Genomic DNA, 19297 nt, shown 5'->3' on the forward strand with positions numbered 1-19297 from the left:
GTGAATGCTGTTGCATTTCTTTGAGACGATCACGCAACCAAGTCTGACACACAGAATTTTGTGTGTGTGTTTATTAAACTGAAGCAGCATTACAAAAATAACAAAACTGATCAACAAAAAATTAAAAAAATCTGTACGCCCATTAAAGCTTGTTTATGTCACTCTTCAACATAAACTCCAGGGTATTCTGAAGCTGGCCCTCTGAATGGGTCATATTCACAAGGAGTCCTTCACAGGAATCTTTCCCATGTGTCCAAACATTCACAGCCTCTCCCTTGACTTGTCAGTGAGTCTTTAGGAAGCCTGATGAACAGATGGAGTGGAAGTGGCTGTAGTTTCGTAATATCATGAGGGGAAGAGGCCACTGAAAGCATCCTGGACGGCGCGATGGCATGCCAGTCCTGATGTATAACCACCAGCCTGATCCTGCGGAGACGCTGTGCGCACATGATTCAAATACCTGGACATGGGAGAAGATGAGTAGTTATAATAGTGAATAGCTTAACAGGTTTCCAAACACACAATTTTATCTTTGAGTATTATCTGGTTAATCCTCTAGAGGGAGCAGCTCTGCTGTTTTACAACACCATTTTCTAAATTATAATAACCATCAAAATGATATTTTTTGAAAAATATAAATTTATATAACGCATTACTATTGTTTAAAAGTTTGGGATGGGTAAGACTTCTCATGTTTTTGAAAAATGTCTTCTGCTCAAAAATAAAGCAAAATAAATAGTGAAATAATATAATAATGTAAATTAACTGCTTTCTATTTTAATGAATTTTAAATAGTCATTTATTCCTTGGTTTTGGTACTGCAAATCATACATTTTACACAGTATATTTAATGAACCACATATTTTTGTGCAAGCATGCTACATTTTTGTCCAACATTTATTTGAAATAGAAATCATTTGTAACATTATAAATGTCATTACTGTCACTTTCAATCAATTTAATGCATTCTTGCTGATTAAAGTATTCAGTTACTTATAACAAATAAAATAAAATCTTAAACATCTCAAACTTGGTAGTGAATATTCTAAAAAACAAAACTACATCACATATAAATACAGTGGCAAGCAAAAGTTTGGGAACCACTTGCAGAATCTGTGAAAATGTAAATAATTTTAACAAAATAAGAGAGATCATACTAAATGCATGTTATTTTTTATTTTGTACTGTCCTGAGTAAGATATTGTATATAAAAGATTTTAACATTTAGTCCACAACACAAAAATTATTATTAAAACAGAAATTATTAAAATAACCCCATCACTCACTGCTGGAAAGGGTTCAAATATGCAAAGATGCTGGAAAACTGAAGAATCTGCAGGACCTGAAGAATTTTTCTGAAGAACAGTTCTCAGTTTAACTGTTCAGATCAAACAAGGGACTCATGCACAACCATCACAAAACAGAAAGACGTGGGTCGTGGATCATCCAGGTAACAGCACACAGTATTAAGAACCAAGGGTTCTTAACATTTTTAACCAACTTTTGAATTTTTGGGGTTATTTTAATAATTTCAGCAGTTTTTTGTCTTGTGGACTATATGCAAACATCTTTTATGTAAAATATCTTACTCAGGACAATACTAAATAAAAAAGAACATGCAGTAAGTATGATCCCTCTTATCTTTTGAAAATGATTCACATTTTCACAGATTCTGCAAGGGGTGCCCAAACTTTCGCATGCCACTGTATATAAAAATTCCTGTAGATAACTAAAATATCAATATGTAACAATGCGTCAAAAATGTCACTTCTTAACCCATACATTCTTCTCCAAACTGAGAGTTGCCAGTTACCCACAAACCATCAGGACAAGTGTCAGAAACCTAATGCTTGTGGGAGGAACTCTGAGATCTCACACTAGCCCAACACCCCCAAAACACTCCAGCAGCTGGAGTCCACAGCGGCCCTTCATTATGAGAGAACTGAAAATTACATGTAAACTGATACTTCAGTGAAAGGAAGAGAATGATGGAAAGAGAGAGAGGGAAGGGGAGGGGAGCGATAGAGGGGGTCAGGTATCATCAGAAACACTTAAGCTCCTCTCAGCTTCACACGCTTCCAAAACAAACAGAGATACCTGAAGCACTAGACCATGAGCTAATGCTGCTTCAGTTCCCCATCATTAATACACAAACCACACATATAAATACACAAGTGAATCGCTGTTATCACTTTTTGATCCAGATTCAGATCAAAAGAAATTGGAGCAAAAATCTTTAAAACTTAAAATGGGTTTGTTAGCAGTAAATAAAAGTGCATGACCTTGATAAAATGGTTTTTGTCCACCTCATGAGGTCAAACTAATTGCAAATCATAAGATCCCTTTTATTTTCCATAAATTGTATCTTATAAATTGTATATTTTAAATGATTTTTTAATTATTAAATTTTCTATAAATTGTAAGGCTTGAAAAAAAATGTTTTTCATTTGAAACAACATATGGGACTCACAAACTAAAATATTGCATTTTGGTAATTATCAAAACATAAAAATAAATTAATAACTTTACATATTTTTATTTGAATTAAACTCTCAACCTGAAGAACAAGAAGAGAAGTCCTAAAGGAAGAAAAGATTTATAAGAAAACTGGAGGGAAGTTTGAAAAGTGACTAATGTGAGGGTTTGGACTATGACTAAAATGTTTAGGAGGATATTACTGGCCGTCTGACTTATGTATCCTTCACAAGATGGACATGTTGCTGACATCGCTCATGTTGTCAAATTGATGAGTAGTGTTTTAGTTAAAACATGCAGCTGTATCAGCGTTGACACACTGTGGTGATGATGGTGTGCATGTTCTCTGTCAGAGGGATCTGGGTTTCTTGCTAGCCTTTGATACCTAATAGAAGTGTGTGTGTGTGTGTGTGTGTGTGTGTGTGTGTGTGTTTGAGAGAGACTTTCCGAGCACAGGATTCAGCACTGAAATGTACCCCTCAGAAAAAGCAGAGGAAACTCTCATGCAGCTGCTGGACAATCTGTCATTTTAACAGGGTCAGTGTCACACACACATTCCTCAAACGGATCTGGTTGCCCGCACTGCTATGTCAGACAGCCATATATCAAACTGCAACTCATCCACGACGCAAATATCCTTATCGGAGTTCAGAGAGCAAACTCATCTATGCAGGAGCCAACAGAAGACCTGGGTCATTAAAACCTACTGGTCCGAAGGTATATTGCTGTTTACAGAAGCAGCATGTGTCTGTAATGCATGAAGATGTGTGTCATGGTTTAAGTTGTAAAGTGAGAAGGCAACAACTAAGTCTGAACGAGAACGAAAACACACACCCATACACACATCTAGGAGATGATGGGTGAAGATTCCTTGCTCGAAGGGTAAGCCACACCATTGTGAAATGCAAAATTCAATCAAATCTGTGGACTGAGAGAGAGAGAGAGAGAGAGAAGGTGAACAAGTTTAGTTTGTTCGTTGAATTCCCATAATGCACCCTAGGGTATGTCTTAAAAGTTCAGCTCTCTCTCTCTCGCTACCCTTACACACAGGAATGGGGCCATTTGCAAGCCAAATTTACCCTTGGAGCCGAGGCCAGAATCTTTGTTTTAGGCTTGTTTGCATATGCAAATTTCAAATCTCAACTCTCAAAATGCAGTTTCTAAAAAAACTTACTGACAGGGAGAGGTGGAGGGATGGATGGAAGTCACTCAATGAATTATCCTTATGAAATGTCTAAAGAAAATTTGTGTGCTTCATATTTTTATTAAGTAGTAATTGTTTTACTAGGTTTAAAATGATTGCCTTAAACATGGCAATATTCACAGTACATCTTGTTCTTAATTACCTAAATAAACAACAATCAACCAGATGTACTGACCCTGTTCACACACGCTCCCTCTTCTGACCTGCTGATGGATTACTTCCTATCTAGCACAAGATGACTTCCTGTATGTGTTTCTATAAAAAAAACTAGTCTAAACATTGGCATGGCGAAAGACGAGTCCTTGGAAATTGCTCTGACCTGAAGAAAATTATACTGAGAAAATCAGAAACTCATGAAAACTTTTAACATAAAAATATATATATATATATATATATATATATATATATATATATATATATATATATAATTTAATAATTAAAAAATTATGCAAAATAGAAGCATGTTCACTAGTAGTTTCAGATTTAAGGACAGTGAATATTTATACACAACACAAATAAAAAGGAACAGAAGTAAAAAAAAAAAAAATATCACTGCAGGTTGTCAAACTATTTGGAATTTTACACTGCCGTTCAAAAGTTATGGATCAGTTAGGTTTAAAAAAAAATTAACTGAAAAACTTTTATACAGCAAGGACGCATTCAACTGATTAAATCAAAATGAAAAGAGAGACATTTATACAAAAGATTTCTATTTGAAATAAATGTTCTTTTGAACTTTCTATTTATCAGATAATCTTAAAAAAAGGTATCATGGTTTCCACAAAATTATTAAACAGCATTTAGTATCAAACAGTATTATTATTGATTATAATAAATGTTTCTTGAGCACCAAATCGGCTCATTATTGAATGATTTCTGAAGGATCGTGTGACAATGAAGACTGGAGTAATGTCTGCTGACAATACAGCTTTGCTAAGACAGAAATAAATTACATTTTCAAATATATATATATATTTATATATATATATATATGTATAGACTTCTTTTAAAAACATAAAAAAAATCTTAATGAACCCAACTTTTGAATGGAATTCAAAGTAACCTGGATTATTTCAAAACTTTAACAAAACCTAATGTAAACACAGACTCTCATACAAGTCATGACCTGTCCAATACCAAATGCCTCTTAAGCTAATTACCTTATCCAAATCTCAGCAGACACGTCTCCAAACTCACCAGAGACATCACTCAACACTGACTGACTGACTGACTGCGTTTGTGTGTGTGTGTGTGTGTGTGTGTGTGTTTGTGTGTGTGTGTTTGTGTCCTGAGAGGGTTTGATGGGAAAATTACTGATCCATCAAGGGAGACTAGTATAGGAAAAATCTGAAATATATTTATATGCAAAATTGTAAGAGTAGAAGAACATATTAACGCATAGTTATTTTCTCAAAAAAAAAAAAAAAACTCCGCTATTCATACAACACACACATTACACAGATGCAGCTGACTGCACTTGAAAACATTGTGTTTGGAGGAAAGAAAACTTCAACCCAATCACCTCCTTCCAAGACACACACACAGCTGTCTTTAATAAAATGCCCCACCCAATCTGTATTTATACAGGTACAGAACAGGGACGGACACTGAGGACGGGGTTCGCCTCGGAAGTGAAGAGGAAGTGAATACATACATGACCCTCCAAAAACACAAACCAGTCCAACATAAATCTCCACTAATTCACTGTCAAAACACACTAAGACAAATGGCAAAAAACAATCCTTCTCTCTGTCAACTTCACACACATATACACACACACAAACACTCAGAGACTCATCCGCTCTCGACTTCAAAAGACTGAAGCTGGAAAGAAAAAAAATCAGAATGGCAGAGAAAAAGGAACAAAGAGAGAGTGATCCACCCTATCTTCTCTTTTCATAACCCTCAATCTTTTTTTCTCCTGTCCTCTGCTTTTCAACCCAAACCACATCACAAGATCCTCTTCTGAAGATTCCAGTGTGTATCTATCTATCTGTGTGTGTGTGGGTTTAATACAAGTTAAGCTCTGTCAACAGCATCTGTGACAGAAATACACTTACAATGGAAGTCTATAAGCCACTACTTGCATTTTTTGCTTCATAGACTTCAACTGCGAGTGTATACCTTGGGGTTAAGCTTAATTTTTTATTTGAAAGAAGAACATTCTGTCAATAAAGGTTTAATTTTTGGGTGAACTATCCCTTTAATACTATAGTCATCAGTAGCCTAATAAAAGCGGTTTTATTTGACATGAAGCGAGTCATCTCAAATTATTATAGAGGTAGGATATAATGTACAGCATTGGCAGAATAAAGATCACTGCATTAATGAGAGGACCTAATTTACACTAATATAGCTTCAAAGACTGTGTGTTTGAGAAGAGTGAGAGAGCGTCTTACAGAGAAAGTCAAACTTAAGTGAAGCATGAAACTGCAAGCACAGCAAAAATGTCTGCAGACTTCCTGTTTACCCTGGGAGCAGGGCACCATGGGAGATGTGGTTTATTTGTTTGAATAAGAGGTCATTTATCTCTGTCAAACACACACTCTCACTGGCAGAAAGGGAAACGAGAAGGTACAAGAAGGAAACAATATACCTATATATGAATTAGAATAATAATAATTATTGTATTTAATTAAATGCAGTCTGTTCATTGTTCCCCTTTAATTAACTGGAATAGTGATAAAATAACATATAACACAACATAAAATAAGACAACACAACATAACATAGGGAAAGGAAACACTGTAATGCCTTAACATGAACAAACAACAAGCAATAGAGTTTTTATTTGTGGGTTGATAAAAAAATAAATAAAGGTAACTCGTTGCTTATTGGCATGCATATTACTAGCATATTGGCTGTTTATTTGTATTTATAAATCAAATATTAATGCCTTATTCTGCATGACCATATTTTAGATCCCTTAATCCTACCCCATACCTAAACTTAACGACTACCTTACTAATAAGTCATAGTTAATAGTTATTTAATAGTGAGAATTAGTCCTCAAACTAAAGTGAGACCAAATACATTTTTCATTGTTAGACCATGTTAACTAAAAGAGTTAAAAAACTCGACATGGTAGACTCTGACCCAAACACTAATGTAGTTAACTAATGTTAACCAATGAAAATGTATTGTAAAGTGTTACCATAATATAATATAATTCACATTAGCAAAATGCAAGTCATTCTTACCCTAATCGGCCCAACTGATCCAGTTCTGGAATGGGTGGCCCATATGTGTCAAAGCACAGAGGCTGATAGACGTACAACACCTCCTCCACACGAGACACAGACACCAAAGACACAGTCTGACCCTGAAGGAAAGGGACAGAGAGAAAGATGCATCTGTTTAGACAATACATATGCATATTTTTTTTGTCATGGTCACTACTAAACAAAAACTTTTAGATTAGATAGACTAATTGCTTCAAACTCCACACATAAACACGGACAATGATTGACAGGCAGAGATCACTTCTGATTGGCCAGCTAAAAACTCTAAGTCTATGTCTGTCACAGAAACAAGTATGATTTCTGAGGACAACCATTTAGAAAGTAGGTACATTTTAAGCATAATATAAAAATGAAAAACAAATAGCTTAGAACACCTTAAAATGTGACACTGGAAATATTATTTTCATTTATTATTTTTTTAATAATCTAATTTTACATTTGACTGATTTATTGGTAAATATTAATATGTACCACCTTTTGAGATTATATTATTTAACCCACTCGTTGGGTTTAAAACGGAACTGTTAATGCAGATAACATCATTTAAACAACACTAACAGACATTCTGTCTAAGATGAGGTCACACACACACACACACAAATGCATGAGTGCCAATAACATCCCTCAATGGATCCAGATCCAAGCAGGGGATCTATAGACGTATGACAGCGTCACTCACTGCCAACACACACACACACACACAAGGGCGATTGAACTTGCTGGAGACAGACAGAAACCACAGCATGGAGGGAGAGTTAGTGAGTGTGTGTGTGTGTGTGTGTGTGTGTGTGTGGAGAGAGGGAATTTCCATGGTGGAGCTTCTTTGGTTTGAAAGTTCTGCATGCATTTAAATGGCAACAGAACAGCAAAGTAAAATAATGCCACACAAAACAGGGAGAGAAAAAGAGAGAAAACAACAGCAATACAAGTAACCAGAGCGTGTTTTATCATCTGTTTTATGATCTGTAAACTGACTATTCAATTAAACATTCCTGAACGTGAGCACCCGAAATGTGCAGTCAGGGTCCAAAATTACATTTGTGCAACACTGTTGGTGAATTTGGCATTCATCATGTATGTATTCATTCATAATATTTCTATATATATATATATATATATATATATATATTTCAAATAAATTATGTTCTATCAAACTTCCTATGCATCAAACCATCCTGAAAAAAAGTGTTATGATTTCCTCAAAAATATTACACAACACAACTGTTTCCAACATTTAATAATAATATGAAATGTTTCTTGAGCATTAAATCAGCATATTAAAATGATTTCTAAAGGATCATGTGACACTGAAGACTGGCTGAAAATGTAGCTTTGCTATAACAGCAATACATTTCATTTTAAAATATTATTATATATAAAACCATTATTTTACTTTTTTTTATAATCTGTATATACTGTATTTTAATCAAATAAATGCATATGAGCATAGAAGAATTCTCCTAAAATAAATACTTCAAAAGTCTTACTGACCCCAAACCTTTGGACAATTGTATATATTTTAAAATAATTTAGAAAAAAAAAATAGCTGCTTGAGACCCATTTAATTTTTGCTGTTCAATTCAAAACTTATATTGTTGCAATGCATTTCTTCAGTAAAGTTACTGGCCAGTTTAACATTTTATTTATTCACTGAAAACAATTTTTCCTCACATTGACACCACATACACACACACACACACACACACTTGCAAGTTCACAAAAGCAAAGGCAGCACTCCAATTCTACAAGATAAACACTTAAGCTTTCTTCATACACACACCAAATGTTTGTGGTTAATAATGAATTCAAAATAACAAACACTAATTATCTTGTCCGCCCAGTCTGATCACTTCCAAACACAATTTGTCTAGAGATTTCCATGTCAACACATAGAAGCCATCCCATCATAGATTACCCTGTCAACAGCCTAATACCAGTGGAAAACTCTTCAGAACTCCAGTACACACACACACACACTCCATTGTAAACCACTACCACATCTTTGCCAACTCAAAAATGAACATCTGCGCTCAACATTTATTTGAGGTGTTGTGTGTGCGTGTAGAGAAATGCTGCTGATTCTGAGCATGCTGAGTGACTATAGATACATATTCACTCCCCAGCGCCCTTAAAACGGAGCTGCCGGCTCGATCCATCTTCATTACTGTGAGGGGGTGGAGAGGGAAGGAAATCCCTGAGCTGAAACACCCGTCCGGTTGTCTGCGCATTCAGAGTTTCACTCCAAGCAGTTACACACAGTTTAACGGGGCCTTGTGTTCAAATCAATCATATATCTGCTGCGTTTCGACATTCAGTGCCGTCCAGTGCTTTAACCTAACCCCTGCCTGGGCAGTGAATCAGCCAATATGTTTGACATTAACACATAGTAAACATGTTTTTATGAGGTGGACTTGAATTTTACGTTTTTAAAATAAACCATCGCCCCTGGTTCTACATTTCAGACTGTCTCGGGAGGCACGGAACATTTTGACTGGCAGAGGAAAGGCTCTACGTTGCAATGGCCCATTTGTTTGTTCATTCTGTGGGTGTAAAAATTTCATTACCATTCCAACAAATTGCTTCTTGCCAGCAGTCAGCTACAAGTATCAACCAGAATGTGGGACTGGATTTGGGAAATTCTATTATAAACTATTCCATCTTAAAGTTGGCTTTAGGAGGAAGACTAAAAGAAGGCTGTGTTTCCAAACAGTTATGTAAATCTTAAAAGGAACTGCATATACTTCTGGAGCATTTTATGAAAATCAAAGTTTCTTGCACTAAAAACAGTCATAATTTAGTTTCACTTACCATAATTTAATAGCATAAAACCAGGCTGTTTTTGCTACTGTACCGTTAAGAGTTTATGTAAATGGTTATTAGATTAGCTATTCTCCTTGTACCAGTGAAGTACACACTGTCAGTCACCAGAGCAGACCAAGTTGACCATAAACTTTAAAGCTTATTCTGCTGTAACACTTGGATTGAGTAACATAAAATCAGATATAACTCTATATTTAACAATACGGATGCGTCCAAGAATACCTTGAGTACAAACTACAAAGTTCCTCAGTCAAATCTCTAAACATCTTTAAAAAGAAATATGGCAAGAACATTGAATTCACTGTCAAATTCAACTGTTGCAGCCTTATACATTGAAAACATTGTTTCCCATTGGACTGATAAAATTAATATGTTCTAAAGTCAGTCAATCAGTTTCACTTGGGCTTTTAGAATTTTATTTTATTAATTTTTTTTGAGTTCTTAATTCTGATCATTTCAATTTACATTGAATGCATTTGACAAACGGAAAGCAATAGGGCTAGCAATTGTCACTGATATTCCGATTTTTTTTTTTTTTTTTTACGTATTTAGAATTTTGTACATTTTGGCTCTCAATGTCCAAGATATTGGTTTCAGTTAAGCTACTTTAAATATTTAATCATCAAAAAATTTAATAAAAAAAAAAAGTGTTAAAGTAATTTTAAAAATGAATGATTTCCGTTTATATCTTGATGTGATGTTTTTTTATTTAGATTACAGTTAGATTATGTCATATATGAATAATATATATATATATATATATATATATATATATATATATATATATATATATATATATATATATATATATATATTATATAAATACACTTCATGTCATTCTATGAACCCATTGGAAGTTTGACAAAACCCATTTAAATTTTGTGTGTTCTGGACAAATGTATTTTTCATTAAGTCGAGAGAGGAATGTGAGAGAATGGCTTCTGGTTTCTGTTTCACATGGGATTGGGCGGGAGAGCGCGTCGGGACTCTGACTATGCAAGTCTTCAGGACGCTCCAAGGTCAACAAATATAAACTGTCTATCAGCACCTCCACTGACCTTCACACACACACACACACACACACACACACACTCATCTCAGATCAGCACATTTCAAAATGATCACACACTCACACTGTTCTGCATGTGGCACAATAGAAACATGTCACAAAAACACACAGATATTACTACAAATACATCAAAATAGACTTATCAACACATTATCTTAAATATCTTGCCCGATTCACAGAAAATAATCATCAGTCACTGAATTCACATTGAGAAAGTGTCCTGAATTTATCGTGTAACACTAGTGAACATACATCCAAATTCAGTGGGGATAAAGTGAGCTTTGTGGACCCTCCAGCTGGCATTAACTGAGCTCAAGTAACAAGTAACATGCCCTCTCCATGCCCTGTAACACACACTATTTTGATCTACTGGCTCTCTCCACATGCATGCAGAGTATGATTCTCTGCCTGCAAAAAGTCAGACGAACACACACATTGCTTAACTACACAGCTCAGAAACATCTGTGTGTTAAATAAAACCATACACACATGCCTCTTGCCTAGTAGTGTAAAGCCATCTAAAGCTGACAATTTTTTTTTTTAGAAGTACTACCCTCCCTGTGCCAAGATCCATGCCAACATACACACCATTCATCTCTCCAAGCCAACCACAAGACACGATTGTGGAAACTTGTTCACTTGGATTATATACACACACACAAACACAGACAATTGTGCACACTGTTTCTGTTTTTACTCTCAAACGGCAGTTTTTAAGATGTGCTGTACTGCTCCCCCTTCCTCGTTTGCATACACATTCATGACGTGTTGGTTCAGGTCTATGTCCTTTGCAGTGACCGCTGACGGGATTTTTTTTAAAGAAAAAAACCTGTCGTACCTGCTTTACGACACAGGTGCGCAACAAAATGATATAAACACACACACACTCCCACGTCATACTCAAACACCGGCCAATACAAACATGCTGGTGTGTCTGGGTGTACACGAATGCTCGTGCACATAGTGCGCTAAATATAACACAGGAAACACAAGATGTTTATAAACATATGAAAAAAACATTTATGATGTCTATGGTTTTAGAAAGTCATGTGATTGAAATATATGTTGGAAAAAAAATTATAAAAAAAGAATGGATTTAATTATGACTAATCATAAGCCTTCTTTTAGTGGCATTTCTCATCAAATCCTGGAATGAATTTGATTAATTATTAATTAATATGATGTAAGCCCTACCAGTTGTGCATGTGTGTATGCGTGTTGTTCCCTCACCATCATTATTCCAGTAGAGAAGATGTTAGCTGGCTTGACATTTTGCTTCTGTTTTTCTATCTGGGTCTCCAGTTGAGAGGCTCGATCTTTATGTTGGGCCAACAGCACAGCTGCAGGTAACTTGGAAATTTCCTGCAAGCACAAACACAACATTCAGGATATGCTTTTATTTCAAACATTCTTCTGACACTTTAATTGTCAGTGAATAAAATAGGAAATAAGAGCTAGGCTTGCATAAGCACCACAACTCAACGTGCCAGAGCACTAACCACTGCCACAACTCCAACCAGATAAGGATGGAGTTACATATATTGTGTGTGAAGGATAAAAAATGTTTTTACGAATTTTCTACTCATTTTACATGATAGCCTATAGACCTACATTACCTTTACGGACTACCAATTGATGACTTTGGACACAAAGGACGAAGTCTAAAGTCAGATGCACATGCTAATGTAGAAAGGCAATGAGGTATCAACCCATGGAACAAAATAACTCTTAAAATGTGTGTGTACCAGTTCATCTAGCAGGGCCTGTTTGTTTTTCCTCTTAGCCTGTAGTTGTCTTTGTTCCTCCTGCAGGGTCTCCAGTCTCCTCTGCTCTGAACCCTGCTGCTCCTGCAACAACAGCTCCTCCAACTCCTCCTGCTCACGTGTCTAACAGAGAGACAATTTATTAAAATAGAATAAAAAATTTAAAAAAAGAGCTCAACTGAGTCTGGAGTGCACACAAATTGCTATGCTGATTGCTTCTAAGCTCTATTTCAGCTTAAATGAACTTCTCACTTGTGAAATCATCCATCTGCTCAATTAAAACTATGCACATAAACTCACCAGTTTGGCTTTGTTTTTCTGTATAATGTCTTTGTTATCTCGCTGGTACTGTTCCATCATCTGCTTGGTCCTTTCAACATCTAAGTTATTTGTCAGGTTAAACACTGGAGACACAAACACAAATACATTTGAAAACTAAAAAATACATTTGAAAACATTAATAAATATCTGATATATGCATCTCACCAATGTCCTCCACTTGCTCCAGGTAGTCATTATACTCTTTCAGAGTGTAAAAATCTAATTCCCTCTTATTGTAGCTGAAAGATGAGAAGAAAATAAAAGGAAGAAAAGCCATACATCATTAAAAAGACAATCCTGGATGCACCTATACACTTTTTTCCCGGACACATACATTTTAAGAACTTTCTTGCGGATCTCCACCTCTTTATCGATGGCTGGATCTTCGAAGAGCTGCACGCGGAAATTACTCTTTCTCAGAGGAGTGTTGCACTGCACACAGTTACCTGAACCACGGACAAACAGCATCTCCACACAGCTCTCACACCTGAAACACACACACACACACACACACAAACATTTTACTCACATTGGTAGAAGGTCTGCTGAAAGAGGGTCAAAATAAACAGAAAATGAAATGTGAAATCTGCTGGAAAAGCCTCAAGAAGCAGTTCCACACAAACACACATTTCAATCATCTCACTGCTTCAGAGGGTAAAATTTGGCCCTAAAAACTTTCCAAATGGAGCCATAACTTAGACTAATGGATAAAACAGAGGCCTGATATGTGTGTGTGTGTGTGTGTGTGTGTGTGTGTGTGTGTGTGTGTGTGTGTGTGTTTGTGTGTGTGGTGGTCTTACTCGATTATAATGGAGTGATGATGGGTCGGGTTTGAAGCAAGGCAGCCATACACATTAAGGGCTGACAAAGTACAGTGTATGTTAAAAAAACAATGTTACATCTTGCCTAGGATTTATGCATATAACTAATGCTGAGTTTCAACTACATTTTCTTAAAAATACAGTAAGCAATCTTTCATTTTCCACTGAGTAGTTTAACTTTCCTTTTATCTGTCTGTTTTTCATTGCTCACTGAAACTGTTCAATATTACAGGTAGTGTATATGATACAGCAGACAACATTTCTGTAAACAATCTTTGTTGGTGACAGGAAATTAAATATATTATATAACATAAAATATATATTTGCTTTTATTCAATAAAATGCTTAAAATAATTATATTTCAAACAAATGCTATTCATAAAAAAATCCTGGAAAAAATTTAGCACAGTACTGATAATAATGATAAAGGTTTCTGGATCATGTGATGCTGAAGACAGGAGTAATGGTGCATAAAAATTCAGCTTTGCCATCACAAAAATAAAATACATTTAAAATATATTAAAATAGAAAACTGTTATTTTAAAGTGCAATAATATTTCACAATATCACTCTATTACCCTACCATTTTTTGTTTTTGTTTTTGTGATGTGTCAGTGAAAATTTTAAAATTTAAGTATTTGTCTGATTAGGCCAGCAGGTTAAAAAACTAATAATAATAATAATAATATAATATATATACCCTTTCTGATCACTGAACTGATAACAGGACACATAGCAGACCTAAACCTGTGCAACCTGCATTCTGCACCACAACTCAAAGTGTCAGGAACTAATGTACTGACCACTGCACCATCGCTCAGCTTATATCTAGCCTGGGTTTTCTCTGAAGCATCTCAACTGTTCACTTTTTAACTTTCTTTAGAGGGTAGACTCTATACTTCTCCCTGACTCATGACCTGAACAGACACAAGGTGAGTGTGCGCATGTGAGACAGAGAATGACAGACCTTTAAAAAAGCCAGCAAAACACAAGTTCAAACACTGACTCTAATCTGAATAAAAAAATGCTAGACATTCCCTGCTCATTCCTCCACTCCCGATCCGTGTTTGTCAGCATGTTGAGAGGTTACTACACTCCTCTAACTCAGCACAACTGACCCCGTCACACAGAAACACGCACACATAAGTTAACTTTGTCCCTCTCATCTACTATCTCTCACACACACCTACTTGTGCCCTTCCCTCTTCACTGCTGCAGGTCATCAGCACACACTCAGCATCAGCCTTATCAAAAACACGGTTTCTTCAACTACGGACTAGTTTTAATAAAAACTAACAGATTTCAAGTTTTTCAAATGCCTTTTCAATTTGATTTTATTGTTTATAGACCAAAATTCTTTTTTAAATCTGAAAATCAGAATACATTGATGATATTATTATTATAGTATTATAAAAGCTATGAAAAAGTAGAATAATTATTAACCATTTTAAACATTTATTATTACATGAAAAAAATATTTTTGCAAAAAAAAATATAACTGTCTCTCAGTTGTGGCTGTGATTTTACATGATCTGTGAAGAAACAAGAAAAATTTAAGTAAACATCACTATTCATGTGTGGGTGTGGGTGTGTGTGTGTGTGTGTGTGTAAAACGTCATTTTTTTCTCAATTGCTAAAATCAATTCTCGAACAATAATATATTTTTTCAAAAAATTACATTTAGATCTTAGAACAATTAGTTCAGAAACTTAATTTGAATTACTTATTCATTTAAGCATGTTTTTCACATGTGAAAAAGTCTAACTATCTACAATTGCTCCATTGCTAAATTCACATGGCTGAAGTTGATTGTCAGTGAAATTATCATACTCTCCACAACTTCTAGGCTAAACCTACTTTCATCCTATGAGCCATCCCATGCAAAATGATCATTCAGTTATTTAAAATTTGTCAGGCATACATGTATAGTTGTAGTCAAAATTTTACATACACTTTGCATTATCTGTTAAATGTTTATTATTTTAACCAAAATAAGAGGGTTGGTACACAAAGCATGTTATATTTATTTTAGTAATTACCTGAATAAGAAATTTAACATAAAATATATTTACATATAGTCCACAAGATAAAATAGTTGAATTTATAAAAATGACTTCGTTCAAAAGTTCACATATGCTTTATTCTTAATACTGTGTTGTTACCTGTAAGATCCAAAGCTTTTTTTTTTATTGTTGCCTATGAGTATCTCAGTTGTCTTCAGTGTGAAAAGATGGACCTTAAAATCATTCAGTCATTGTTGAAAAGGGTATTAAATATGCAAATAATGCTGGGAAACCAAAGAATTGAGGGGACCTGAAAGAAGATCAGACAATAATAATGTGCTGTATACATATAAATGTACTAATATTAACTTTTCCCAGTAAACTTATACCTATTGTTGAAATCTAAGCTCCATGTGATATACAATAGCATTCAGCTAGATAAAACTGAGTGTCAACAAAAAAAGTTGAACAAAAATTAAATTTCCAGGATTGTCTGCCATAGCACAAAAAAAAAGAAAAAAAGAAATCTAAACTTTTTGAACAGTACAGCTCACACAGCAAAATAAAAAATAAATGTTTGTGGCACTGGACAATTTACTGATAGAATAACTGAAGAATTAATTAAATGTTTTATGTTACTGCATTTCTGAGTTCCTACATTTTGCATATAGTATGCAAAAGAGCTTTGATTTCCTATAAAACAGATGAGAGTTGCATTTATAGTTTAGAGAATGTTAAGTCTGATTTTGAAAGACCTTTGAGCTTATTTTTCTCTCCAAAGTCCAAAGGGCCAAAATGGCCCATAGCTGAACAAACCTACAAGCAACATACTTCCACTCCATCATCTGTATTTAATCACAGACTAGTTCATTTATTAGCTATATTTCCTATGTCCTGATTTTCTGCATACAGACCAGGGGAGTGTGTGCTGGACTGTCTCCAGCAGTGTGTCATCAGTGTGTAATATATTCATTCAGTCTCAGGTCAGCAGTCCACCATGAATCCTTAAGTTCTCTGAAGGTCAAAGGCATCCAGAGCACGAGAAGTGACCTCAGACACGTACAGGTGCATCTCAATAAATATGAATGTCATGGAAAAGTTAAGTTTATTTCAGTAATTCAACTCAAATTGTGAAACTTGTGTATTAAATAAATTCAATGCACACAGACTGAAGTAATTTAAGTCTTTGGTTCTTTTAATTGTGATGATTTTGCCTCACATTTAACAAAAACCCACTAATTCACTATCTCAAAAAATTAGAATACTTCATAAGACCAATAAAAAAAATTAAAAAAAAAGATTTTTGTGAATTGTTGGCCTTCTGGAAAGTATGTTAATTTACTGTACATGTACTCAATACTTGGTAAGGGCTGATCTGTTTGTAGCACTGCTGAGGAAGCCCAGGTGTCCTTAACAGCGGCCTTCAGCCCATCTGCATTTTTTGGTCTCTTGTTTCTCATTTTCCTCTTTACAATACCCCATAGATTCTCTATGGGGTTCAGGTCTGGTGAGTTTGCTGGCCAATCAAGCACACGAACACCATGGTCATTTAACCAACTTTTGATGCTTTTGGCAGCGTGGGCAGGTGCCAAATCCTGGAAAATTAAATCAGCATCTTCAAAAAGCTGGTCAGCAGAAGGAAGCATGAAGTGCTCCGAGATTGCTTGGTAAACGGGTGCAGAGACTTTGGTTTTCAAAAAACACAATGGACCAACACCAGCAGAAGACACTGCACTCCAAATCATCACAGACTGTGGAAACTTAACACTAGACTTCAAGCAACTTGGGCTATGAGCTTCTCCACCCTTCATCCAGACTCTAGGACCTTGGTTTGCAAATTAAATACAAAACTTGCTCTCAAGTCCTCTGAAAAGAGGACTTTGGACCACTGGGCAACAGTCCAGTTCTTCTTCTCCTTAGCCCAGGTAAGACGCCTCTGACATTGTCTGTGGTTCAGTAAATTTCTTGACACATCTGTGTGTAGCAGCTCTTGACGCCTTGACCCCAGCCTCAGTCCATTCCTTGTGAAGTTCACTCAAATTCTTGAATCGATTTTGCTTGACAATCCTCATAAGTATGTGGTTCTCACGGTTGGTTGTGCATCTTTTTCTTCCACACTTATTCCTTCCACTCAACTTTCTGTTAACATGCTTGGATACAGCACTCTGTGAATAGCCAGCTTCTTTGGCAATTAATGTTTGTGGCTGACCCTCCTTTTGAAGGGTGCCAATTATTTTCTTCTGGACAACTGTCTGATCAGCAGTCTTCCCCATGATTGTGTAGCCTAGTGAACCAAACTGAGAGACCATTTTGAAGGCTCAGGAAACCTTTGCAGGTGTTTTGACTTGATTAGCTGATTGGCATGTCACCATATTCTAATTTGTAGAGAATTGGTGGGGTTTTGTTAAATGTGAGCCAAAATCATCACAATTAAAAGAACCAAAGGCTTAAACTACTTCAGTCTGTGTGCACTGAATTACTGAAATAAATGAAGTTTTCCACGACATTCTAATTTATTGAGAGGCACCTGTATCAACCATGAGGTGCACATACTAATACACCTCTCTGTGGCTAAATGACTACTCTCATGCACCGATTGAATAGCTTTGTCTGTATTCAACGTTAACACATTTATCAATGTAATCGTTTCCACCAAAATACTACTGTTACAATTTTTTGTTTATTACCAGAATAAAAATGTCAACTTTAGGTCAACTGACAGAACTGTCACTGCGCTACATCTTTGTCATGTGTGTATTAAAAATATGAAATGTAAATGATTATAAAATCTCTTCATAATATCTGAAGTACATCATATGATAATTTATTAAGATTTTACAGTTATGGCTGAAACTATGGTTCCCATGGTAACTTTTTGTAAGAAGTGTATCAAAACAAAAGTAAAATGTCATACAAATATCGGGTTACTGCACTCACAGGTTGAAAAACTGTAGCCCTTTACTATACAAGTAAAACGAACCAAATGCGTATAATAAAACTTTTAGCCATCACGAATAAGTCCTACACCGGTTTGAATGATAAGAGATCTGACAGCAGGAACTCACAGCGTGTGTCCACACACATTCACCATCAGCTTCAGAGATGGATTTCTGTATTTGGTCGTCTTGCACCTCGGGCATCCCTGATCATCCATTATTATTATTATTATTATTATTATTTGTTTTAGTCCTCCTGTAAAATAATAAACAGACTCCACAGCGAATAGGAGTGTTACATTCAAAATCGCCCTGGTGGAAACAAATGCGTCTATTACAACCGTTCCCATTCAAACACTGCTCGAGTCGCTCGAGTTTGAGCTCCTTCCAGAGCTGAGTTTCAGCGATAGATAGATAGATAGATAGATAGATAGATAGATAGATAGATAGATAGATAGATAGATAGATAGATAGATAGATAGATAGATAGATAGATAGATAGACAGACAGACAGACAGACAGACAGACAGACAGACAGACAGACAGACAGACAGACAGACAGACATTTTCATAAATAAATGTGACCCTGGACCACAAAACTAGTCTTAAGTGTGATCTGAAAGCTGAATAAATAAGCTTTCCA

At 35.5% G+C, this 19297-nt stretch overlaps 1 protein-coding gene across 1 annotated transcript; it reads right to left on the reverse strand.

The window, feature by feature from the left end:
* Positions 1-42: 42 nt before the first annotated feature.
* LOC113078320 (CDK-activating kinase assembly factor MAT1-like) lies at positions 43-18947 on the reverse strand. Its single transcript, XM_026250639.1, has 8 exons — positions 18784-18947; positions 13229-13381; positions 13060-13133; positions 12874-12977; positions 12556-12696; positions 12041-12172; positions 6880-7001; positions 43-460 (listed from the first exon to the last, which is right to left on the reverse strand). Exons 1-8 carry the CDS (start codon positions 18870-18872, stop codon positions 346-348), a joined length of 930 nt encoding a protein of 309 aa, XP_026106424.1. The 5' UTR covers positions 18873-18947; the 3' UTR covers positions 43-345.
* Positions 18948-19297: the final 350 nt, after the last annotated feature.

The sequence above is a fragment of the Carassius auratus genome, unplaced genomic scaffold (assembly GCF_003368295.1).
Source record: "Carassius auratus strain Wakin unplaced genomic scaffold, ASM336829v1 scaf_tig00025274, whole genome shotgun sequence".
Taxonomy (NCBI): Eukaryota; Metazoa; Chordata; class Actinopteri; order Cypriniformes; family Cyprinidae; genus Carassius; species Carassius auratus.